This window comes from Synchiropus splendidus, chromosome 2 (assembly GCF_027744825.2).
Source record: "Synchiropus splendidus isolate RoL2022-P1 chromosome 2, RoL_Sspl_1.0, whole genome shotgun sequence".
NCBI classification, from domain to species: Eukaryota; Metazoa; Chordata; class Actinopteri; order Syngnathiformes; family Callionymidae; genus Synchiropus; species Synchiropus splendidus.
The window spans coordinates 27,286,966-27,312,165 of record NC_071335.1 but is presented as its reverse complement, the minus strand read 5'-3'; the positions used below and the strand labels follow the sequence as shown (position 1 = coordinate 27,312,165).

Genomic DNA, 25,200 nt, shown 5'->3' with positions numbered 1-25,200 from the left:
CCGCGGGGGTGGGGCAAAGCTTTCACTGCGTGTTTTGATTGGCTCATAACACTGTCATCAAAGCCCGGCCGACCGTTTTTTAAAAACGTAATTTCCAATGAATACGTATAAATATAAATAAACGTTTAAATTCATAATCGTAGCTATCCAAAACTATTGCAACAACAATTTCCAATAAAATTATATTTTTCGTTCCTGACATTGGCGTATAAACTGATATCGCCACTAGATGGCAGTGTGCTGCCAAAAAAAGCAGATTTCAGTCCGATTTGTACCAACGAAGGAGAATGAGACTCTCGTGACACTTGACATGTAAACATGAGCGAATGATGCGACTCACCGAGCCGTTTTAATCGAAACCCACTGGATAATATTGAGAGGAGACTCGATGGCTACTGGTTGGACTGTTTGCTTGTCTTTTGCCCGCCTCGCTGAAGTGCAGGGTTAGCGTCACCGCAGTGACCGAAGCTGTGCTCGGACAGCCATGTCCCTGCTGAGGACATGTCAGCCCACTCAAGTGGCGCGTCTCGCCGGCTCTTTCTGCCGAGCAGCAGCGAGACACAGGCGAGGCGCGCAGCCGTCAAAGAGAGGGAGCTCCACGGTACAGACGGAGGTGAGAGTTCGGTTCGCGCCGAGTCCGACAGGTAAGATCCCGAGCCGGGACTGTGCTGATACCGTATAGTCATTAAAATGAAAGTGTAGTACATAACACCAGCATTTCTGCCCGAGCCGGGACTGTGCTGATACCGTATAGTCATTAAAATGAAAGTGTAGTACATAACACCAGCATTTCTGCGCTTGTTTTGCTAACAACAGCAAAGCTGTTTGCACGGTTTGCTCCATTGGATTTAGCTTTTAATTGCTGATATTTGTCGCTTCAGGCTTCTTGCACCTCGGAGGCCTCCGTACTGCGCTCTACAATTACATCTTCGCCAAGAAATTTGGAGGCTCGTTCGTCCTGCGGCTGGAGGACACGGATCAGAGCCGACTGGTTCCAGGAGCCGCTGACTCCATCGAGGACATGCTGGAATGGGCTGGTAGGACGTCGCTGGTCTCGCTCTGACACCTTGGAACAGTAGGTCATGGTCGGTGACTTTCGCTCACAGGGATCCCCCCGGATGAGAGTCCTCGCCGAGGCGGGCCGCTGGGCCCCTACCTGCAGTCACAGCGCCTCCCTCTCTATCATGAAGCGGCGGCGCGGCTGGTGGAAAGCGGTGGCGCGTACCGATGTTTCTGCAGCGCCCAGAGACTGGAGCTGCTCAAGAAAGAGGCTCTGAGGAGCGGACAGACGCCCAGGTGACCTCAGGCTCGCGCCACGCTTCCCCTCGCCGGTTGTTGTTGGGATTAAAATCTACCTTTCCTGCAGGTATGATAACAGATGTCGGCATCTGGACCCGCAGCAAGTGCAGGAGAAACTATCGCAAGGAATGCCCCACGTGATCAGGTTCAAGCTGGAAGAGGGAGTGGAACCTTTTGAAGACATTGTCTTTGGGTGGAACCGTCACGAGGTGGCTCAGGTGGAGAGAGGTCTTTTACCTGTAGCATCAGATCTGAAGAAAAGATCCAAAGGAGAATGAGAACGTTGTTATTCCAAGCATCTGTCTCCAGGTGGAGGGCGACCCCGTGGTGATCAAAGCGGACGGCTTCCCCACCTATCACCTGGCCAACATCGTCGACGACCACCACATGAAGATCAGCCACGTCCTGCGAGGCTCCGAGTGGCTCATCTCCACCTCCAAGCACATCCTGATGTATCGCGCTCTGGGGTGGCAGCCGCCCACCTTTGGTCACCTGCCGCTGCTCACCAACAAAGATGGCAGCAAGCTGTCCAAGAGGCAGGGCGACATCTTCATCCAGAGCTTCAGGAGGAAGGGCATCCTGCCCGAAGCTCTGCTGGACATCACCACCAACTGTGGATCTGGATTCAACAGTGAGCCAGGTCGAGCCCCCAATCTGAGACCGTTTTGACTTCAACACTTGGGTCTCACAGGTAACCAGATGGGACGCAGGATGGAGGAGCTGATTGCTGAATTCACTCCGTCAAAAATCACAACCCACTCGGCTCTGATCGACCTGGAGAAGCTGCCAGAGTTTAACAAGTGAGTCTGGTTTTCGTCTCTCATGTGGTCCGTGTCTGCAGCAGGTGTTGGCAACACCCTGATGTTTCGTCCCACAGACTCCATCTGCAGCACAGAATCGAAGACGAGCACAAGTGTCGGGCTCTGATCCATGACCTTCAGGTTCAAATCCGACAGACCTATGCAGCGGAGATCCAGGATCAGGACGTTCTCCAGGAGGACTACATCCGGAGGATTCTCCATCTCAGGAAGGTACAGATTCATGTAGGAAAGTCTCATTTCATTTGAAGTTTTTTGAGATCTTCTTATTATGGAGTTCATTTTGAAGGCTGAACGTTTCTCAGTCCATTTGTGGCAGAGATTACAAAAACGTCATTAAATATGTGGAAAGACTGAATTGAAATGTGTTTGATTTAAAAATGTCAATACAATAAGAAGACGATAAGAAGTTTGTAAGGGCTCAGAGTTGGTGTGTTTACATACCATATGTAAATAATAATACTTCATTAGCTTTAAACGTCTTCAATTTTTCACTTTCTTTTTAAAATATAAAATATTTCTGCTTTATATTTTCACTGAAGTAAATTGATATATGTTATAGTGGAAGTTGACATTGTTAAAATGGAAAGAAAATGTAATTTATCATCGTTATTATTATTATTAATACATAAAATATGTTTTAAAATAAATCATATGGAGAGACAATTGCATGCTGGGTTAAATATTTAAACTATGGTTTGGTCATTTATCATTTTTGCTTCGTGCTGTTGTCATAATTACATTATTGCATAAAAATAATGTAATAAACAGTGAAATTTCTGAGCCCGTCTGGTGAATATTTGGGATTTTGTATCTAGTAACAATCCATTCATTTGTCTTTTAAGCAATTGAAAACATGTGTAACAAAAGATTCCTCGGGTTATGAAGCTGAAAATGTGTAATTACAGTAAATCCATGTCGTGTTCACACGTTCACACAAGTCGCTGGTATTTCACATTTTGGTTTCCTGCTGTTGCTGTTCACTCAAACAGAAACTTGCGTCTGGGTTCGCAGGGTCACGTGTCCTCGCTGCAGGATCTAGTCAGTCCAGCCTACTCCTACCTCTGGGTGCGCCCCTCCTTCTCCCACCAGCAGGCGGCGCTGCTGACCCCAGAAGCCCAGCACATCGCCTCGCTGGTGCTCCAGTAGGTTCATCGATGACCCTTCTTAGTCTCCCAAGCAGCAAGGTCACGGCCTGCTTGTGGTCTTCACAGATTAATAGGCGAAGATGTTCCGTCTCTGCAGCAGCTCACCGCAGACCTGAAGAGACTGGCCAAGCAAACCCAAGTCACCAAGTACAAAGACGTGATGAAGCTGCTGCGCCTGACTCTCAGCGGCCTTCAGGTGAGGACCCTGCAGAGGAAGCGTGTCACAGAGCTCTTGAAACCACAGGCCTGTTGAGTAAGAAGCCACCCAGGCTGCAGCAGGGATGACTCAGTCTGTCTCCTGCAGCAAGGTCCCAGCGTGGCGGAGATGATGGTGTCGCTGGGGCCGGCCGAGGTCCGACATCGAGTCCAGAAGCTTCTGCGGAGCGAGTCGACGGCGGGCCTGGACCAGAACCTCCTGCACAGCAGCAGCGGCGGCGAGCTCATGTCTCAACCTTGATAAAAACCAGTCAGAATAAAGGTTCAAATCCCGCTGACTCCACATGGTTTTATAGTCACATGCATGTAGACTTACTGTGCAACAATAAAGAGGAAGTGGGTTCTGGTTCTGTACATGGTTGCCGTGGCGACGCCTCTCTCGTCTCACCCCGCACGGTTCTCACCATCAAAGCGTCGTGGTGTTCCTCACGGCTCCATTCTCTGCCGTGAATTCTGCCGATGCCGCGCAGCTCCGACCTTCACCTCTGTCACAACAGAGGCACAACAGGAAGTGAAAGTTGCGCTTCCCGTGACGGGACTTTGAAGTCAGGCGTTGGAGTTTGTTGACATAGAATGTGACTTCACCTCACAGTGACACAACAGGAGAAAGAGGATGCTGGCAGTTGCTTCTGCCTGAGCAGGGTGGAGATGAAGCTGGGTTCCAGGCACCGTTCCTGCTTTTAACAACACATTTGCCTTCTGTTCTCAAATATTTAGAATATCAAATATAATGCCATAAATAAAATGAACATTTCTTCGTCCAGTCTTTTTCAAGCATTCGCCAGATCATTGACTTTCAAATGCAACACGATGACTTGCCTTTAAGAAGCGAGAGACGAGCAATCTTTTCCTCACGTGGATTTGAATGCAGCTTCACTTGCAAGGCATCCAACTAGCAACACATCAGATGTTGTAAAACTATTAATGCTGACAAAAGTTAGAATAACTGACTGTTGTTTTTTTTTTTTTTTGTTTTTTGTTACATACGAAACATAACTGAAATCGCACTAAAATCTATTTTTAAAAAATGAGATGTACGTGGGGAATTAAAATAAATAAAAACTAGATATAACAACAAATGATTGTATAAAAATGAACAAGAAGATATTGAAATATAATATACATGACTATGATATTAGATTTAGTGCTTAAATGTGGCATGATTTTTAAGTAATGCATAATAAAAAAAAAATCTCATCAATAGGTACATCGTTTTCTTTCTTTTTTCTTTACATTTTTAAGCAATGTTTTGGATAATAACTTGTACTTTTAATGTTATTTCCAATATCCTAAATAAATTGATTTTTGCGTGCCAGCGACAAGTAGTGGTTTCTTCAAATATTAATATTTTTCATGATATACATAAATGTACGTCATATATTCACGAATGAATCACAAAATGAACGTTTCTGTTGCGAATTGAGGTGGTACACTACTATGAAATTGATCATTTCAGCCAAACATTTCACTCAAAAAAAGCATGTCGAAGTGGTAAGAATGAAACTAAATGTTTCATCTCAGAAGACGCGCGTCTTCAGTTGGCGGGTGAGGGGGGGGAGACACGGGTGAAGGGGCGTGAGGCGGAGGGCGGGACAGTTCCGCAGTCGGTGGATAAAAACACTGACCGAGTGGAGCGGAGCAGCGATGGCACGCACAGACGATCACAAGCATCTGGATTCTTGGCTCAGTAAGTTTGGCGTGACGTGCGGTTTGTTTGCAGGAGCTCGGTGATTTTCTTGTAAAAAAATACCTCAAGAGAAAATCCGAAGTTGGTTTTCGACATTTTAAAATAGCGCAGTGGTTTTAGCAACGTGTGTTTTTGTTTGATTTCCCTTTTTTGTTGCACAGAATCGGGTCATTTCTCAAACCAATTCGAAGCGGAAGTTCGCTTTTATTTTGAAATCAAGTGGATTCTTCTTGGCTGGATTGTCACAACAACAAAACCGGCGTTATTGTAGTTTAAATTACAGATAAAAAGCGAATACTTTTGATGTAGTTTTTGACTTGTTGCTGTTGAACGTCCTCCGTGGTTGGTGCACATTTTGAACGCAGTTACTTCCCTCATTATCCTCTGCTTGTATCTGGTGTCAAACTCGAGGTTTGGGGACCAAATCGGAGCCGCTGAGTCATACGACTGGGCCCTCGAGAAGTTCTAACTTCAAAACTGAATGAATAAGTGAACTTTAATGAAAGTTAAGGTTTTGTATTTAGTCGTTGAAATCTGACTAAAAGACGTACCATGCAGCAGCTGGTTGTACAGTGTTTATCCATCTATTTATAATCCAATTTAAATGCATTGTTCTTCTTATTGCATATGAGTTACTTGACAGTAAATGGCTCCGGTTGTGTTTGACCCAAGCTTGCTGCGGTACTTCCAGGCTTGGCCACTGACCCAAACAACCCGGCCGACAGATGGGGCTGCGTGCAGGGCTTCTATCAGGCGGTCAACTGGATGACAGACGGGTGAGTTACTGCCTGCTCTCTGGTTCCCTCTGAGGGTCACTGTCAAGTCAGGTCTGAGCGCAACACAAGCGCGAAGAATGTGGACCTAGGATGGGTGGAAGTGGACACCCGCTCTGACCAAATCAGAGTTACACATCCAGTAATGGAAGGTGTCCTGAAGTTTGGGAGCAGCTGAGTGGTTTTTCCTCCAGCTCTCCTAGTCACTTTGTGACGTCATGGATTTCATCTGCTACGACATGTTTCACTCACGAGTTGGCGAAGGGTAGAATTTAAATTCAGCAACTCTGATTCCAACTTTCCAATGTCTCTGTGAGGTCACCACAGTAGCAGTTGTAGATGTAACTATTGCTGTACGAGAACAACGTTGGTCTCGGCGGCACCAGTGTTTCACGGTGGGAGGAGCTGCGATTTCCGACTCCTCTGAGGTGGAACCCGCTTCTGAGGTCACAAGTGTGGCCGCAACCAATGGTGCGTGACTGCAGTGTTTCAGTGTCATGGGATGCATCCATGAGGTGTGTCGAACTCGAGGTCCAGGGGCCGAATCCGGCCTGCTCAGTCTTCAAAATGGATGATGGAGTGACGTGTTTTTTTTGCATGCAGACATTAGCATCTTGTTTCCAGCGTGAAAAAAAAAGCACCAGGTCAGGCTGCCGTGGCCTCAGAATCATGAGGGAACCGCAGACTCACTAAAAGATGTCGGGTGTAAGCGAAGTTCACTCTCAGTCCACAGGTGGCGCTACGTCTCCTTGCGGAAAAGATCAAGTCCGCCAACCAACGCGAGGCTCTTCAGGCGCTGAACGTGAGTTTGACTTTGTTATTTGAACTCAAGAGTTCAGAAACAGTGGCCACAACAAGAGCGTCCTGGTGAGGGACTGAAACTCAAGAAAAATATTGTCAGCAGTTTTTTTTAAACCCCCTTGTGTTTGGTATGACCTCATTGTCGTCTCTAAATAGTTTCAATATCATCTTTTCTTTTAAAAAAAATATTATTATAATTTAACTGACAATTTCAATGTAATGAAGAGAATCCATAAAAATGACTTACTTTTATTAACGTTTATTTTTGCAATTCTTTTCATGGAAAAGAAAAAAAAAATATAGATATAGGGAATTATATATATATATAGATATTTCATTAGAAAAATAAAAGTTCAGTTTCACATCAATACAGATTCAGTGAAAATGGGATTAAGCAAAAAACAAAATAGAAAACGGGTATTAAATGAAGTTATGAAAAGTTATGAAAAGATTGTGAAGATGGCTGACTGAAAAACTAATAATCAAAGGTCTGTTCTGAGCCTACTGTGGTTTAAACAGCAGCATCAAACAGGGCGTCTGCAGTCGTGAGCCTGTTGCAAAGGCCCAGCGTCACAGTCGGTTCTCCTGTGACAAAAGTGGCATCTCTGTTGGTTTCACTTCTCTAACTCTCCGTGGCTGTGGGATGCAGCTGTTCCTGTAGGTGACGTGCTCACGTACATCTCTGTTTTCAGCTTCTATGCTTCTGCGCTGGTTTCACGCTCGGCAGCGAGGAATGTGCGTGGCTAACTGCGCTCACATGGCCACGCAGACATGAGGGCCTTTCATTTGCATCAGAATGAGCCTCTGACCGCAGCTCAACTCCCGATTTGTGTCGCCTCTTCATGTGCTGCGCCTCATGTGATGGGGCGACGCCTTGGTGGGGGGGGGGTGATCAGCTGATCCAGCAGTGCGTTTCTCCCCAGGTCCTCCAAGCCTGCATGGACAACTGCGGCACCAGGTTCCAGTCCGAGGCCACCAGTTTCCCATTTTTCAACCAACTTGTCAAGATCATCGAGACCCAGGTAACGGCTCGATGCCGCCTCCCCTGGTGGCTGCTGGGCCTGGTGGTGAGCTCCGAGGGATTTAGGGCGGTTTCACACTGCAAACTCTGTCTGGAGACAAAGCACGTTCGGCTCAGAAGTCCGAGAAGTCAACACAAGCGAGTCGGGCTTTGGCCGCAAACTTGACCCCGGCTGGAGACCTGCACTTTGTCTTGGGAAACTCTCAGCGGGGGATGAACTTCTTGCCTCAGGCGACTCTGCGCTACATGCCGGAAACTACGTGAACAGCGCGTTCTCAAACTCCCAAAACACTGAGGTGTGCAGCTTCAGCTGCAGGAAACTGGTGCTGGGGAGCAGGAGCGCAGCGGTCTGGGACTCGCGATGTGTGCGGGTGTTTGATAACTCAGGTGTTTTCTCCTTTATTAGGCTGATAAACACCTGATTTTATCGACAGACAGATTTGCTTAAATGAATAATGCGGCGCTCTACAGTCACTGTTTTCACTGCTGTGGTCTCGCAGCTGTCTGCATGAGGACAACAGCGAGGAAGAAGATTTTTCCAAGTTACTGAAGATCACCAGACTATTGATCGTCTGGATCTGGACTTCACTGACTGAAACCTTCTCTATCCTCAGTCGTCTCTCTCGCTGTGATCAACGTGCTGTGAGAGCAGCGTGGACCAGTCAAGACGCTCCGTATTACGCAGCTTGTTTCCACTAGTTCCTTGTAAAACAAACATGACAAGACTCTCTCATGTGTGGCAGAGCTCCGACATCTGTTCAGTTCTGAGGCAAGGATGACACGCAATGTTAAGAAGAGACAGAGAAATAAGGAGGTCAAGCCGGTGGTGGTAAACAGGTTGTCGCGCGGCTGATGACAACTTCCTTCAGATCTGCTTCATCGTGGATCACAAACTTGCTATTTAGTGCAGAGCGCTGTCAGCTGAGAAGAAAAAAAAGGACATGAGGCTGCACAGCAGGGGGCGCATCGGACTCAGACCCACCCGAGACAGAACCCTCAGTGTGAAACCGCCCTCAAACACCCGTCCTCTGGCGCCACCTTTGACCCCTTCATCATCAGAGGAAGTGCCACCACAGTTTCCCAACCTTCTTCTCTCTCTTGAGCAGGACGTCCCTGCGGTTCCCCAAAAGGTTAAAGACAAAGTGATCGAGCTTCTTTACCGCTGGAGGCTGTCGCTCAAAGAGGATTTGGGGGTTGAGCTCACCTACATCAGGCTGAAGGCACAAGGTCAGTCAGACGCCTCCAGCGCCTCAACTCTCTTGAGCTCACGCTCCTTTGTGTCAGGGATCATAGAGAAAGACCCGGTTCTGCCGGACGCTGCTCCCACCACTCCCTCAGCGAGGAGCTGTATTTTTGACCGCGAGGGTAAAACCCAGGTGAGTGGAGGTGAGGAGCCGTACCAGGGAACAGTGCTGACCTCTAGTGGCTGTGAATTTGTCCCCAGCTCTTGGACAGGCTGATAAAGAGCGGGCGTCCCGAGGACTGGGAGGCGGCCAACAAACTCATCAGGAGCACGGTGCAGGAGGTGAGGCAACCGAGGGCGGCCGTTTTGGATTCAGAGTTGAACCTCTCTCTGCTGCAGGATCGGGAGAAAAAAGAAATGCGACGGCTGACGCTGATGCAGGTGAAGAGCAGCACGGGGCGGCTGCGAGAGAAGTGCGCAGAGAACCCGGAGCCCAGCGCCGACATGAAGGTCTCCTCCAGATCTGAGCCCGCTACAGCGCCCTCTTCAGGTCGGCACCTGTAAACACTGCCATCTTCCCGCCCCAGGACTTGTACGAGGCCTGCAAGCGGCTGCTTCCTGATCTCCGAAGCTTGGCGGGCGAGGCGGCGGGCGACGAGGAAGGGCTGGCGGAGATCCAGGCCGCCAGCGAGGAGCTGACGCTGGTGTTGTGCTGCTGCGAGGAGCGAATGGCTCGGAGAGGAGAGACCAGGAGGGAAGGTGTGACTGAGAAAGGTGACGGGTCCTTTTGTTCGCTTTCAACGGTGGAACACGCAAAATGCAACCCAAGACGTCTGACCTTCGGTTTGGACCCCGCAAAAAAATATATTTTTAATTAGTGGTGGGACAACGTTATTACGATAAATTAATTACAACAAAAAGAATAATTTAATTTAATGGAACAGTTTTCTCTCCAGACAACAGGGAACCTTTGTCAGTGCAGGAGTTCCTGCTCCACTGATCCCACTGATGCACCAGACACGTGGCAGCTAGGATGAGGACAACAACAGCAAACATGGAGGAATCCTCCCTGAACAAAAGCAAACAAAAGCTTCTGTTTGCTTTGGTTCAGGGAGGTTTTTCACTACACAATGACCAGGGTTTCCACTGCTCTGAATGGACTTGACATTCTGATACAAATATTTTCAAGACATTAAAAGAGCTTCAGTTTAAATAAGGTGATATACAAACTTGAATATTGTCAAACTGATGCAAAAGAAACAATATTTTGTTGTTTAAATGTATGTATGGCTCCATCATTAGTTTCAGTCACATACCAAAGCCATTCAAGTTATGACTGTGTGGGTTTAATGAGGCAACAGAAGCTAGAGGTTCTGTTCATGAGAACCAGGTGCTGGAGACAGACCCAGACCCTTCCTCTTCAGGTTCACTCCAACAGCCGAAAACACTCGCTTACCTCAGCAAAAACAGCTCCATGGTAGGATGGTGATGGAGGAGAGGCGAGCTGCCACTGTAGCATGGTGCAGAGCCAGTGGTGGGCGGAGCCATGGACGTGGAGCGTAGTGAGGCCAACCTGGAAAACAGCATGGAAGTGAGCATGGAGCTGTGCTGTGTGAGCTTATGAACGTTAGCTCAGGCATTTGATGTTGCCAACTAGAAATGAAGAGACCCTCTGGTGTGCAGCTGGTATTCTCAGTCTCGCCTGTTAGTCATGTTGGAGCTTCAGCTGAGTGTATGATGGGTCCGTCTGCAGGGCCGACAAGTTCCCGGGAGATCAAGACCTACCGTCTCATCGACCTCTCAGCGCTGGAGGTGGATGCTGAATCTCCACTTTCGCCTGATGGCGGCGCTCTGCTCTCCGGGACGAACCAAGGAGACTCAGGCGAAGACTCGAGTCAAACCCTCACTCCGGAGAAGCCGAGGTCCTACTCAGACGACCTGATACAGGTGAGGCTCTGAAGGAGTTTGATTGAAAATGGACTTCTGACGTCCGCTTCTGACAGCTCAACGACGCCGTGGAGCTGTGGAGCATACGAGAGTGTGAGGAGAGAGGGCCGCTGCTGAGGAGCCGAGGCTGTGGAGGACTAGCAACAAGCCCCAAGTAAGAAGGCAGCTGCCACGGATCACTGGTGGACACCGTCTGTTAGAGTCGAGTGTTGGGTTCAGCCTGAAAGTGGAGCTGTTGAGATGTTGAACTCAGAGGAAGCTCAGGAATTCCTCTCTCGTGTATCTGATGTTCCTATCAAATGTCCTCCTCAGGTTCCCAAACCCCTCCTGGTCTGAGCCGACAACAGCGTCGCCGGATCACACGCGTGTCCCTCGACCGCCTGCGGCGTCGCTCGCCGACGTCTTCGTCACGATAGGAACCATCAGATCCAGTGAGCTCTCCTTCCTCCGCTCGTTCCAACACCTTCACCGTCCTCCATCATCAGCTTCACTCTTGCTCCTGGCAGGCCAGCTGGAGCCCATCAGGCTCTTTGACCAGGACGGGGTCCACACCTCGCTCCACTTCGCCCGTTCCACCGACCACCCCAACGTGGCCGTGGCTGTCATCTGCACCGTCAACAGCTCTGCTCTGCACGTGGAGGACTTCAGCTTCATGGCTGCTGTCCCAAAGGTACCATCCAGCAGATCCGCCTAGTAGAGCAGCCACTAGAGTGTGCTGTGTTTCTTCCTGGCAGAAGATGGCAGTGAAGCTTCAGCCTGCATCAGCCACCAACCTCCCTGCTTACAACCCTCTGCTGCCCCCGGCTGCCGTCTCTCAGATCCTGCTGCTGGAGAATCCACACGGGGTCAGTCTCCCTCCTGTTCGGTGCTCTTTCACCACATCAGAAGATCTGAGGGGTCAAAGTATTGTTAGAGAGGGAAGATGACATGGGAGGGAGGAGGGTGAGAGGAGGTGAAGGTCACAAGGGAGCAACAGTTCAAACTTCTACAGGTGGTGAAGACTCACAGGTCACCTTCTAACCTCCCTTCTTGAGTTGACCACTTCAGTGTAAACGGTCATAATGTTTCAGCCTGTCACCTTCACCGACTCTGGTCTGGTTGCAGTGTAAAGTGCGTCTCCGCTACAAGGTGTTGATGACACACGGGCGCCGCAAGCTGAACCGGACCGGAGACGTCCACAACTTCCCGGACTGGAGCATCTGGATCGGACTATGAGGCCGTCGCCATGTTTCACAAGCTGTTTTGTTGACTGTTATTTATAAGTGATGTGTTGTTGTCGGTGTAATTCTGCTGTGGTTCCATGACACTGTGGAAAATAAAACCCTTCAGAGAGGAGAGAGGTCAGTCATGTGTCATCTTTTTCTCCCTCCACTTCCCGTCAAATCGCAGCGACAGGCATGGTAGCAACGCTGAGTTCGATGATATTTATTTTGACATCAGCAGATTAAAATACATGTTTATTATTTACACATATGTAACAGCGATGATAAAGTGCCAAAACGTTTCTTACAAAACCAAAAGGAACACTGACCAGCGGACCCTGTGGCACCCTCAGCCCCTCGTGTCTCTGGCCTCATGGAGGCGGAGCGGCTCGGCTACGGCCTCTCACCCGGCTGGGAACGAACGGTCGGTCCAAGACAACGTAACGGAGACGAGGGACACCTGGAGAACAGGCACGAACTTATTTGCTTGAGAGTATCTCGTTTTTCAGACGTTGAGAAGATACAAAAGTTGCATGGACTGGTTTCCCCCCGCGCAGCCTGAACGCACCACGGCAGTGACAGATGATGGTGAGGATGGAGAGTCGCATCCTACTCTTGACGCTCGGAGAGTTCGGCTTATTTTTTGCATTTACACCGCTACTGACCGGGAGGGTCATGTGATTTATTTGGAGAGACAGACACCCGTCTTTGTCAGCTGACAGGAAGCGCTCTGTAAAATTCCGTTTTTACAACCTACTAACTTTCTTCCTCTTCTTCCTGGTGATCCTGCTCTTTTTCCTCTTCTCCTCCTTCCACCTCCTCTTTCTCTTCTCCATCCACCTCTTCATTTTCTCCCTTCTCACCTTCTTCCTGTGCATCCTCCTCGGTCCCATCTTCTCCCAGCGTGACCTCTTTATCTTCTTCACTTTGGTTTTCATCCTCTACCTGATCATCCTCAGGTTTAGTCTCCTCTTGCTCCTTTTCATCCTCGGCCGTCTCCGCCTCCTCGCTCCTTGCTTCCTCACCTACCTGATCTTCCTCTTCCACAGTTGCCTCCTCCTCCGCATCTTCTACTTCCTCGTGTTTATTTTCATGATCACCGCCTTCTGCCACCTCCTCCTCCTCAGTTGCGTTCTCCACCTGTTCTTCTCCAGCCTCCACTTCTTCTTCCTCTTCTTTATTTTCCTCACCAGTCAGCACCTCCTCCTCCTCTTCTTCAGCCTCCTCTCCTCCTTCACCTCCTTTCTCCTGCCCACAGAGCCCGTTACGCTCGCTGTTGTGATTCTCCTCGTCCTCCTTCTCCCCCGTGGCTCTCTCACTGGACTCTCCTCCGGCTCTCCTGCTGCTCCTCAGGTGGACGTGGTTGTGGTTGATGTGCTCCAGGTCCTCCAGGCTCAGCTCGAACTGGAAGCGGTCGTGCTGCAGGTGTCTGTCGGGGGGCGGCGAGGGCGACTGAGGCATGGTGTTCAGGTACCACTCCCGGTTCTCCTCCAGCGTGTCCAGCAGCTCCTGAGCGTCCGGGTGCACCAGGTCAGCCCAGGTCTCCCACAGCGGGTGGACGATGTAGTCGATGAAGCCCACCTGAGGGAAGAGGCGCCGTGGTGAGCGTGATCTGAGGCCACCCCTGCCAGACTGGGCCTCCTCACCTGACTCTTCTCCACGGACGCCGTGTGTTTGTCGCACATGGCGCTGATCTCCATCCCTCGCTCCCGCTCCTTGTCCCCCTGGCGGAAGAATTCCTCCATGATGCGCTCGGTCCACTGGCGGTAGAGGGGCAGGGGTTTGGTGGGGTTGCTGAGGTCGGCGCAATGTACCATGTTCCGCAGCACCTGCAGGGAAGACGTTTGAGACCCGACAGTTAACATGAGCAACGCTTCACCTCCTCCACATCCTCTGCTCCGTCTCCAGGGTGAGTTTGGTGATGGCCTCCCTGAAGCGCCGGGACGCGTGGCTCTTGGTTTCAGAAGTGCCGCTTCTTTCCCTCACACAGCACGGTGGGGAGATGTGAGCCCTCACCCCTCCACTTTGGGAAGCACTGCCTCAAGTCTCAGGCAGTGGAGCTTCCATCAGAAGTGATGGGCTCCTCTAGCTGTTGTGCCGGTTTGTCCATTACATCTGAGCAATGTTCATGTGTCGGAGCAAACACACAAACTCTCTGAGCAGTCACCTGGACCACTGTGAGTGATCTGTCTTCATAAAATACTTTTACAAACTATTTACAATTTGCATAATTCACATTAAGGAATGGAACGTGGGAAATTTAATTAAAAAAAAAAAGCTTTGATTGTCTTTGAATTGTATAGATTCTTTACATATTTGTACAACTGAATTATGATGTAAATATATATATTTACATCATAATATCTATCTATATATTTACATTATAATTCAGTTGTACAAATATGTAAGAATCCACCAATACAATAAATAAACTAACTCCAGTCATTGAAGTGACATGACACCATCAAGAGCGCTGGATATCAAAGAACTTCTTTTACAACTTTTACAAATATTCATCCTTTCTCAAACGGATTGATAAGGCTGGTGAATCCGGCTGTTGTGAGAGTGAATTTTGTCCACTTGAGGCCACCGTATTCTGTGACCGCTCCTCGTGGAGCAGTGAGGCTGTGTGGATCAGGCTCCAATGAAGAAGGAACAGGTTTCTTTCTTTGACTCCACAGTCCATTTCCTCACCTGACTAGCGTGTACTCGCTGTGTATTGTCGTCTGAAACCAGCGCTGCAACCATCCTCGCTCGACTTCAGGAATCAGCTCTTAAACATCAGCCAGCTCCAATAGTTCACTTCAAACAGCAGCTCTTGTAGTTGCTGTTCGTCCCATTGCGTGTATGTAGCGGTGTCACTCTGCGGATGTGATCTGAAGCACCGCTGCACTGGTGGAATCTGCCAGTTATAAGGACACACGCGGGCGAACAGCGCTGTGATCGCTTGTCTTTATTGGTCTAATGTCACAAGGCTTTATGTCTGGACGGCAAGAAGCCATGTGGTCCGGGAATTGCAGTCATTTCTATTCAATTCAGGATGAATTTCAGTTGCGCAGCGTAGATATTTTTGTGCGCTGAGATCGTGTCAGCTGTGCGCAATAGCGCACGCGCGCATCTTAGAGGGAACATTGCATCTGAGGTAACTGAACTCCTTTCAAAATCTAAACCTTAGTCCATCTTAGCTCCCTGAAGTACCTTTGCGTACCCCGAACCCAAGTCCTTGATCAGGAGTCGGTGGTGAACCTGAGAAGCTCCGGCATCATGGAAGGCTAGAACGTGGGCACCACCGGCCCAGGAACAGGGAAGTGGAGGCTGTGCTCACCTGTATTCTCTCAGTGTAGTTGTCCAGCAGGAGGACTCCAGAACTGGTCACCTTCTTGGTCTCCACCATCGTCTTCAGGTCTGCCAGCAGCGTCATGTGTTTGGACATGTCCGTGGCCAACACCTGAACACACACACACACACACACACACGTCAGCTTCCAAACTGGAGTCCCGTGTGAGAGTGGAGCTGCTTTTCTTTTCTCCATCTGGGGACTGACCATGTCGATGACCAGCTTGCGCAGGCTCTGCCTCTGCCTCTTGGTGAGGTTCTGGAAGATGTCGCAGTTGTCCTGGTGCAGGAGCTTGAAGCCCACAGCCAGGTGGTGGTTCTCCAGCACCGACTCGTCGTTGTACATCAGCGCCAGCTCCGAGTCTGACCACAGAGAGGGACACCTGCTCAGCCTTCGCCCAGACATGAGGGAGAATAGAATCGGAGCGGACGCTCACTGGTGTTGATGAGGAACTGATTGGAGACGCCGGGGTGGTCCACGTCATGGATGGCGGCGGCGAAGAGAGCGGCGAGGATCTCCAGGTCGGTGAAGACGGCCTGCCAGCAGAGACACGGCGGGGTTAGGGACGCCCGTCTCACCGCCGGTCACGCCACACGAGGAAGTGAGGTTTACGTCGAGAGCGGGCGTGGAGAGGAGCACGTGTGTGGACTGGGTGACGTCGGCGGCGTGAAGACTGTTGTGATAGGCCACGTTCCCGTGGTAATGGTCCTCCAGGGTCATGACGTACGTGACGAAGGTATCGACCGGGATGCGGAATGTCTTCAGCAGCTCTCGCTCCTGATGGGGGAGGAGTCTGAGATCAGAGACTTGACGGACACAGGTCTCACCAAACCACACCTGCACCAACTTGTAGCCGTATATGTGAGCTTTTCACAATGGTGTGTCACTCAGATTTAAACTGCTCTGTTTGAGAAAATCCAGATCATCTATTTTTGCTCTATTTTCTTATTATCAAATCAAATGTTTTGATCAACTTTTTTAGGGTTTTAAAGGGTGTCGAATTCATTCTTGCCATTTCCAAAGGACCATGAGGTTGGCAAACCCTTTTCTCCGCAGTAGGCCTGATGGCTATTCTTATCATTCTTGCACAAATAAATCAGAAATTGTCTCAATAATAATTCCACAGGTGACTAGCCACATATTCTTCCATTGCAGTCTTGGTTTTTGACCTGTATTCTGGGTGCTCATGGTCCCTTTTGTAGTTTCTAGCAATCCAAAATCCTTTTTCAAAGTCTGAGGCCACTTGCTCAGAAGCCTGCTCAGACCAAAACCCCAGACCTCTTTGGTCAGCTGGTCACCTGTAGAATTATTATTAAAGGAATTTCTGATGTATTTGTGCAAGAATGATAAGAATAGATATCAGATCTACTGGGGAGACTCTTTAAAAAAAAAACAAGGGTTTGCGACTGCATGGTCCTTTGGAAATGGCAAAAATGACACCTTTTAAAACCCTAGAAAAGTCACCAAAGATTCCAAAGCGATCAAAAAATGACATTTGTAATGGTCCGATGATAAGAAAATAAAGCAAAAATGCATGATCCTGATTTTCTCAATCTTTGAGTGACATACCATTGTGAAAACCTGACATAAATGGCTACAAGTTGGTATGAGAGTGTGGATTTGAGTTGAGGAGACCTGTGCGGAGGACAGCGCAGGGTTGCCAGACTCAAAAATAGATCCATGAAAAACACTCAAATACAGGAGGAGATAGAAGCACAGACAGGCAGGGACAGACAGACCCACAAACAGTGGTGTTCAAACGTGTGACGGCAGCGAAGAGACTCAGACACCCACACAAGAGAAGAGACACGGACAGACTCACATGGAGACACAGGCAGTCGCACAGACCCTAGAGACAGAGTGAGACAGACAGGTGAGCAGGCAGACCTGCAGTGAGACACGCATGCAGACTGGCTGACCCACACGTGCCGGCCACACAAACCAGAGGAGGACAGGCTGACAGACAAAAGGTCAAAGGTCAGGCAAGACCAATGAGACGGAAGCTCAGACACACAGGAGGATGTGGAGACACGCACCTGAAAGATGGCGTACATGACGCAGCTGAGAGGTCGGTTGTTGCTGAATTCTGCTACTCTGAAGGTGTTGAAACTCCACTTGTCCAGATCCTCCAACTCCTGCGGCAGCAACACAAAGGTCAGAGCGACAAACCCGGGTCGGAACCGAGCCCTGAGAAGCCCAGCGGGACCTTGGCCAGCTCGTCCTCATGGTCCGTGTTGACTCCGAAGCGAGGCATGGAGGCGCTGGAGAGGCTGGAGCTGTGAGACAGTTTCCGCACGCCGCTGATGTGACTCATGGGTTTGTCTTTGAGAGTCGGGGACGGGATCTCCACTTCGTTCTGCTTCTCTGCAGGTTGATGGACGGCCGTCAGGAAGACGTCGGGAAGACGGGCAGAGACGGAGGTCGGGACTCACCCAGGAAGGTGCTGGAGATGTACTCGGACACCTGGTTCCCCGAGCGGCTCATCTCCGACAGGTGAGACAGCTCCCTGTTCAGCATCCTCTTGAACTGGAGGGGAGGCACAGGCGCATCACGCTGGGAACTCTGAGAAGCAAAGCGTCGCCCACCTTGTTGGTGGCCATCTCGCTGACGGAGCGATGCGTCTGGATGGTCTCCAGCTGGTCCAAACACCAGTCCAGTTCCTCCAGCGTGTCCAGGGCCAGCTGCTGGTACTGTTGGTCCGAGAGGGTGGCCCTCGGACTGACACACACGCCCCCTAGTGGAGACCTCCTGGGTCCAGATCAAGGACACTTAGCAACTTTTTCACCCACTTCAGTTTCACGACTCAGGTTTGAGAGGAGCCCTCCCTCCTGTTGGGAGGTCCACAGCACTGGTTTTGTGACGCTCAACTTCAGAGGTCAAAGGTCACGAAGGAGCTGTCTACATCAACATATCATAAACAGGGCAAGGTGACCCACAAAGTTGAGTTGCTGAGTGTGTGTGAGGTCACCCCTCCGGCTCCGGACTCTGGCCTGTAAGTATGTGAGATTGTGAAGCGCTGGTGACTCGCATGAATATTTCAGGAGGGAATTACTGTCCCATCAAGTCAGGCGAGAGGGGCGTTGCCACGGCAACCAGGAGCCGGCACCTCAGGCTTGAGTCCCGGCTCGGGCCCGCAGGCCTCTCTCTGACCCAGGAAAGGCTTCCCCAGAGACTCTGAGCTTCCAGGAGAGGAACCAGAGGGGAACTTACTTGACCCTGCTGGTGGACAGGTTGGCCAGGATGGTGAAGTTGCTCCGCACTGATCGCAGACTGGCCAGAACCTGGAAGGACAGCACGTCCGTCAGATATTTCTGGGTCAGATTTTCAACTCAGTGTCACGTCAAGTCTCCAACTCTCCCTCAGCGCTTACTTGAGCAAAAGGAGTGACGATGAAGTCTTCTTGCTGGTGTCTGAGGGGGACAGAGACAGTTCATGTTGGGCTCTGACAGAGTGACGTCATGGACAGGTCTCACCCTTCACTGGCGAGCGACGAGTTCCGCGATACGGTTTTGGGTGACATGTCATAGTCCGAGTCGGAGCGGTAGAGGAAGGACTCCCTCCTCTGGCCCTGAGGGAAGGAGGTGTGCAGGGTGAGACCGGGACTCTGGGAGCCCAGCGGGGTGAGCCCGGGTGAGACCCCGTTCTCTGCCTCATAGCTGGAAGACAGGAGGACGTTAGACGGGCGGAGACGTCGGCAGATTTGCTGGCTCGGACCTGTCGGCGTCAGCGTGCGTGATGGAGATGCGCGGGGGGATGCGGAGAGGAAGGGTGGTGGGACGCGACACGTTACTCAGGACCTCCGGGGAGCGAGTCCGGTCCCGAGGTCGGAGCCAGCAGGGGACCTGAGGAGTCGAGCTTCACTCGTCAACCAGTTCACAGAGAAATGAGCCTTAACACCAGTGTAGTGTGAATCTCACTGGCACAAAAGGCTTTAAAAGGACACCAAACTCATCTTCAAATACACAAAATATTTATTAACAAACAAACCAAAAAATGATAATGACAAATAATTAACAAATATCTATACTTAATATCAAATGAATTAATGTAAATTCTACTTCAAATATGAAATAGTGTGTAGCTTATATTGGAATGTAAAGTTATGACCATACATGCGAGCACCTAGGTCAAAATATACAGAATACACCCACAATTGAACTAATACGTTTGTAATAAAGTCAAATATTAGACAGTGTAATCATTATGTAATGTACTACCTGAATAGCAAACACTATTTTGTAACAGGATAAAAGCATCACTGTATTACAAAAAGTTCACATATATCTAAAATAAAATAAAAATATTAAATGATTAATAAAGCTCAATTATATATTTAATTCTTCACGTATTTTGAAAAAACAAAGTACATTTAAATCACAAAGTCAGTGTTAAATTCAATAAATCTGCTTACAGTATTTATTATGTTAGACTTCTGCCGCATTTTTTTAATCAGTTACACAATTAGATAAGCAACATTTATACATTTATACGCTATAAATAAAAAAGGGTGTAGAAGCTTGAATGTTTTTGTTCATTTCAAAAATAATAGCAACAATAACATTGTGCTATTTGCGCTGTGAGTCCCTGATAATGGGCTGGTCACGCACCTGGAGGCTGGACGAGAGTCTCCGGCTCCTTCCTCGCCGCAGCTCCGACCCCAGCGTGGCTCCGGACGTGTAGGAGCGGCTGTAGCGCGGCGATTCGGCCTTCTCTGCTGCCGCCGTCACATCAGTGACGTTGTCCTGGGGAGGGGGATGGAGAGTGGCGTTACCATGGGGACTGCAACACCAGCAGAGGCACTGGCGTTCTGTTGTTGGAGGAAGTGATGGTCAACGTTCTGAAGGAATCCTGTGCCATTCAGGAGAGGTTTTTGAGAGAGGTTGTTAAGTGTTCAGAATGTGTTGTAGCTCCAGTGTGTTCGTGCGTATGTGTGTGTGTGAGACTGGACCTCCACAGACGTCTCCAACAGGCTGATCTGCACTGCAGCACAGTAGCAACAAAACACAGTGAGAACGGCAGCTGTTGCTAGGCAACAATGCCGTGTTGCTTCCGCGCTGCGCTCGCCGTCGTCGTCCCGCCAGATGTGGAGGGTTTCTCGCTCACACAGCGAGCAATCACATGGACAGCAGGCGTTTAGTTTAGTTTAGACACCCTCAGAATCACAGCAAAACGGGGTCACATGCAGCAGGGAAGCTCTCCACATGCTTCCCTGCTGCATGTGGAGAGCTCAGCTTCAGTGCTGGTGGGCGGAGTTACAGGAGGGTCGCTTCAGATGTGGAAGGGATGTAAATAAGGGCTGCTGGAGGGGGGGGGGCGTCCCTCCACGAGTCCTCCACCTGTGTCCCCACGGAATAAAAGCCACCACGACTGGGTGGAGAGGGTCTTCGGTTTGGTGACCTCAGGTTCTCACTGTCTGGGATGAGTTTGAGACCAAGGTCTGTGTTCAGGATGGAGTCCAGCTCCTACCCAAGAGAAGGAGCACTATTGTTCACCAGTGAGGGGAGGATGCATGAGGACTCCCCAAACCAAATAAAGAAGACCTCAGCCTTCAGTCGGAGGAGCTGGAGGATGTTCCTGGTCCTCATCAAGTCCAGCCACAAATGAGCAGGAGGTGGATGGATCTGAGTCAGTATTTGTGTTTAAGGTGTTTGGGTTCAGAGAGGAGACCAGGGATTGGAGGGACAACGCTCGGCAGACTGCGCCTCCAAAGGTAGAACCATCCCACTGCAGTGATGGAAATAAAGTCCAGGGATCGCGAGAGTCCCCTCCAGACCAAATATAGCTCTATCCAGCAGACAAAGACGTCGAAGCCATCAAATATTTATCAAGTGGGAGTCACTTGGAAACTCACCCAGAAGCCTCACCAAGTGTTGACACTGCGTTAGACTTCAGCCTCCATCTTCTATATGCTTCACCAGAATGTTGAGGAACCTCAGCAGTTCTCACTGGGGTGTACTGCAAGGCCGAGCCTTTAGAGGGCGATTGTGAGCACTGAGGGAGACCTCACATTCCTTCTAAACTCAAGATGACTCCAATTTGAGGGCAACCTCAAGGTCACACCTTCTCCAAGCTCTTCTGGGGGAGGACGGAGAGTCTCTCTAGCATGTTCTCGCTCCACCTCCAGGCCTTCTGCCTGACTTCACACCCTCCCACTTAGGGTCCGCTTTTGGTCACCAAATCTTGACCACCTTCTTCACCATGACACAAAGCACATCAACAGCGTCAACATCCTCCATCCTTCCCTCCCTCACTCGTGAACAAGAGGCCAAGATACTTGGTGGAAGATTGCAGTTCCACAGCATCTCATCATGGGGTCTGTATCAGAAGGAAGGACCCAGACCTTCGATGTAAAACACAAGACTTATCTTCTCCGTCCATGGCGACAGGAGCACTGGACCCAACGACCCTACAGTTCCACCTAGTCTTAGTCCCCCTCTACTATGCTGACCGTAAACCATGATGTCATCAACAAGCGACATGTTTCCCAGGCCAGATTCACTCACAGGGTAAATCACCACCTCTTCATGACCTGCGTGTCTCCAGGTCATGTCCCTCTTCCCTCCGGCAGTAGAACCTCCTGTCACAGGAACAGCTTTTTCAACCCTCGGCTGTTACTTCTCCTTGTTATTTTATTTTATTTTATTGTGGTGGGATCCCCACTGACCTGGAAAATAAAGCCGAGGCTGATTCAGCAACAGAAACTACACAGTGAAGACAGTACGGATGATCCTGACCAGCTAAGGTCAAAGGTCATCCAGACCTCTGGTGTATTCACTATCAGCTATGAAAGTGACACCTGCCTCTTCTGTATTCTTTACTTCATCTATTGTCATTTTATCCTTGTCAGTAATGACCAGAGGATTTCTATGGTTAGACTCGCCATACTGTGACATGTGACCTTTAAGAGCCGTATGAGGAGAGGAAATGTGGAAGTAGCAACAAGGTCAAGGTCAAGTCTTTGCTACTGAAGTGGAATGGAATTTAGCGGCGTGGAAAACACAACCAACAATGAAACAATGCTAGTGACACTGAGCAGAACAACCATTTAGGGAAGAAGTTTAGTTTGAGTGAAAGAGGATTCGGGTTCCTGGTCATGGTTTTTGTATGTTTCCGTTCTCACTCAGACATGGCAGCAGACGTTGAGACCAGAAGACCGAGGTCCACATGCTCTCACCTCCTCTCCAGTCACCGACAGCACACTGCGGCTCTTCTTCATCCCGATTGGCTCGTTCTGGGCCCCAGGGCGGAGCGTTCCGGAACCCAGGCAGCAGAGCAGATGGAGAGCCAGGACCGGAGGAGTCAAAGGTCACTGCAAGGTCAAACCAGGGTCAGACCGGGTCTCTGCCGGCACCCATCGGAGCTGACTCTGTCCGTTTAGCGCCTCACTCTGGCTGCGATCGTTGGAGGGGGGGGGCACTAGCGACGCATTGGGGGTCAGCCTGAGGGGGGCGCTGCAGCGTCGTCCTTGTGTCTCAGGCCAGAGAGCCACCAGCCATCTCAGTGGGAGCCCACAGTTCCTGCTGACCAGAGCCCTCCTGCATGGCGTCCTGCTGGCAACAGAGCAGTGGAGGAGAGGTCCATCTGGGTTCCTTCTGGGAGGAGAGACTTTCCCGACTTGTCTGGTCCAAAGAGAGCGAATGTTTGCATTGTTTCAAAGTTGCACAAGAACAGAAGGGGTCTTATGGAGCCTCAGTCAAATCCCAAGAGGAGTCCCGGTCCCGGATCCATGGGTGAACGTGCCGCCTCCTCTGTGGAAAAACAAGAGCAAGGTCCTGGTCACCGCCTGATCTGAAGCCACAGAGACGGAGAGCAAGGACAGCGGTGACACACAGGGGCTCGCGCACACACACATCAACCAACACAACATCATGGCATCACAGGAAAGCAAGGTCACACAGGGACACGTGAAGGAAGCAGACACAAAGACACTTGCTCAAAACACACACAGACAAAGGTATGGAGACGCAGCACAAACAGGCCACAGGAAACATGACAAGAACATACACTCAGGTTTGGATCACTGACCTCTCATTGCCATCACCCTTTCCCCAGCCTCTCCCCCTTAAACCTAACCACCCAAAACACATGGCTCACCTGAACCAGGACTCTGAACCAAGTCATTTTGACGTCTTCATCCTCAAACTGAGGCTTGTGGGGACCGGCTAAATGGTCACCAACGGCATAAGATCCTCACAAGGAGTTGTTTTGCCAAGAATCTGTCCCTACAAGTGAGGATAAACCAGTGTGTACACACACGTACACACGGCCCATGTGTTTTGTGTGGACCCAGCCTCTCCACCTTAAACCTAACCACCCAAAACACATGGTTAAACTGAACCAGGACTCTGAAGCAAACCTAAATTCTGTTCTAATATTGAGTTTTAATCCTCAAATTGAGGCTTCACCTTGTGTGGACCAGCAAAAAAGTCCCAAGAAGTAGATGTGTTTCCAAGAATTAGTCCCCATAAGGATAGCTGTACAATCACACACACACACGCACACAGAAGAACAGAAACATAGCCAGAACAAAGAGAAAGGCGACACACAAACACAGGCAGGTAGACTCACACACACACACACACACACACACACACACACACACACACACACACACACACACACACACACACACACACACACAGATCCACAGCAAACACAGACACACAGGCAGATAATAAGGACACCAACCAAGTCAGACAGATGAAGAAAACAAGCCAACACTGGATCACACACAAGCGCAGACAGACACAAGACATCACATACAGACCTGCCGAAAATAGGCAACCAAACAACTGTAACACACAATTACAACACAAATAAAACAGCTTGCTACAATAACAAACAAACTACACTCCAGCACACAAACCTGCATCACAACAAAAGCAACAACACATTTCCTGGTTCGATCCTTGGTGGGACATTGTGGGGACCTCTCATCTCACCTGAACCAAGACTCACTCTAACGACCCAGGTTTTTTGGAAGTCCTCATTCTCAAACTGAGGCTTGTGGGGACCGGCTAAATGGTCACCAACGGCATAAGATCATCACAAGGAGATGTTTTGCCAAGAATTGGTCCCTACAAGTGAGGATAAACCAGTGTGTACACACACATACACACGGCCCACGTGTTTTGTGTGGACCCAGCCTCTCCACCTTAAACCTAACCATCCAAAACACATGGTTAAACTGAACCAGGACTCTGAACCAAACTGAAGTTATTTTGAAGTCTTCATCCTCAAATGTCCCCGCAACACAAAATGTCCTCACAAGGAGGTGTGTCTTGTCAAGAGTTGGTCCCCACAGGGCAGGAAACTCAAACCAAAAACTTCCAACAGGGAACAAAGAGGGAGAACATGGATCCGGGTCTGGTGTCCAGACAGCAGGTGTCACAGAGCCCGGTCAGAGTGCGGAGGGTTCTGCCCCGGGCCTCCCACTGGTCCACACTCTGTGGGGAGCCGGGAGAGCTCCGTCACCTGTGGCCAGGAGCAACTTCACAGTCCAGCTGCTGCTGAAGGTTGCAGCGCGATGATGTCACCATCTCAGCCTCCTGGGCCGCCCGAGAGCCGTGATTCATCCAGGGCTCAGCGGCGAGGCCAGCGTTGGGGTCGGTGGTGGCCTGCAGCAGAGGCTCCTCTGCAACACTGGAGCTTCCTCAGCTTATATAATTACTATGAGTAGACAAGCCTGACCCACTTCTGCTGGACGGGATGGATGCAGCAGACACATGTGTGTGTGTGCGTGTGTCCCAGCAGGGCGACCCACCACAC

General features: G+C 49.9%; 3 protein-coding genes across 4 annotated transcripts; 2 read left to right on the top strand and 1 right to left on the bottom strand.

Moving 5' to 3' along the window:
- The first annotated feature begins 273 nt into the window (after window positions 1–273).
- Window positions 274–3,930, top strand: ears2 (glutamyl-tRNA synthetase 2, mitochondrial). The gene is made up of 10 exons (XM_053856835.1): window positions 274–644; window positions 882–1,037; window positions 1,107–1,296; window positions 1,367–1,517; window positions 1,609–1,930; window positions 1,991–2,099; window positions 2,177–2,330; window positions 3,132–3,262; window positions 3,332–3,461; window positions 3,570–3,930. Exons 1-10 carry the CDS (start codon window positions 485–487, stop codon window positions 3,720–3,722), a joined length of 1,656 nt encoding a protein of 551 aa, XP_053712810.1. The 5' UTR covers window positions 274–484; the 3' UTR covers window positions 3,723–3,930.
- Window positions 3,931–5,092: 1,162 nt separating this feature from the next.
- On the top strand, window positions 5,093–12,221 carry LOC128753408 (ADP-ribosylation factor-binding protein GGA3-like). 2 transcript variants are annotated; one of them, XM_053855094.1, is made up of 15 exons: window positions 5,093–5,168; window positions 5,860–5,944; window positions 6,668–6,743; window positions 7,666–7,764; window positions 8,870–8,990; window positions 9,048–9,139; window positions 9,208–9,288; window positions 9,346–9,456; window positions 9,534–9,720; window positions 10,700–10,893; window positions 10,950–11,047; window positions 11,206–11,324; window positions 11,400–11,563; window positions 11,628–11,738; window positions 11,998–12,221. In XM_053855094.1, exons 1-15 carry the CDS (start codon window positions 5,126–5,128, stop codon window positions 12,106–12,108), a joined length of 1,692 nt encoding a protein of 563 aa, XP_053711069.1. In that variant the 5' UTR covers window positions 5,093–5,125; the 3' UTR covers window positions 12,109–12,221. The 2 variants fall into 2 exon arrangements, with proteins under 2 accessions (XP_053711069.1, XP_053711068.1); XM_053855093.1 differs by having other exon boundaries at window positions 8,870–9,139.
- LOC128753407 (cAMP-specific 3',5'-cyclic phosphodiesterase 4C-like) lies at window positions 11,169–22,734 on the bottom strand. Its single transcript, XM_053855092.1, has 16 exons — window positions 22,607–22,734; window positions 20,040–20,174; window positions 19,147–19,274; window positions 18,906–19,088; window positions 18,803–18,842; window positions 18,643–18,713; window positions 18,018–18,180; window positions 17,865–17,958; window positions 17,639–17,796; window positions 17,469–17,567; window positions 16,045–16,209; window positions 15,869–15,968; window positions 15,640–15,794; window positions 15,421–15,543; window positions 13,742–13,924; window positions 11,169–13,676 (listed from the first exon to the last, which is right to left on the bottom strand). The coding sequence occupies exons 1-16, from the start codon at window positions 22,646–22,648 to the stop codon at window positions 12,852–12,854; spliced, it is 2,664 nt and encodes an 887-aa protein (XP_053711067.1). The 5' UTR covers window positions 22,649–22,734; the 3' UTR covers window positions 11,169–12,851.
- Between the last annotated feature and the right edge of the window lie 2,466 nt (window positions 22,735–25,200).

Coding starts and splice junctions, on each gene's coding strand:
- ears2 (XM_053856835.1), top strand. CDS start 485: ATGTCCCTGCTGAGGACATGTCAGCCCACTCAAGTGGCGCGTCTCGCC. Junction 645..881: donor GTTCGCGCCGAGTCCGACAG/GTAAGATCCCGA, acceptor TTGTCGCTTCAG/GCTTCTTGCACCTCGGAGGC. Junction 3,462..3,569: donor TGACTCTCAGCGGCCTTCAG/GTGAGGACCCTG, acceptor TGTCTCCTGCAG/CAAGGTCCCAGCGTGGCGGA.
- LOC128753408 (XM_053855093.1), top strand. CDS start 5,126: ATGGCACGCACAGACGATCACAAGCATCTGGATTCTTGGCTCA. Junction 5,945..6,667: donor GTCAACTGGATGACAGACGG/GTGAGTTACTGC, acceptor GTTCACTCTCAG/TCCACAGGTGGCGCTACGTC. Junction 9,140..9,207: donor ACCGCGAGGGTAAAACCCAG/GTGAGTGGAGGT, acceptor ATTTGTCCCCAG/CTCTTGGACAGGCTGATAAA.
- LOC128753407 (XM_053855092.1), bottom strand. CDS start 22,648: ATGAAGAAGAGCCGCAGTGTGCTGTCGGTGACTGGAGAGGAG. Junction 18,181..18,642: donor CTGTCCACCAGCAGGGTCAA/GTAAGTTCCCCT, acceptor ATCTGGACCCAG/GAGGTCTCCACTAGGGGGCG. Junction 17,568..17,638: donor ATGAGGACGAGCTGGCCAAG/GTCCCGCTGGGC, acceptor TTGCTGCCGCAG/GAGTTGGAGGATCTGGACAA.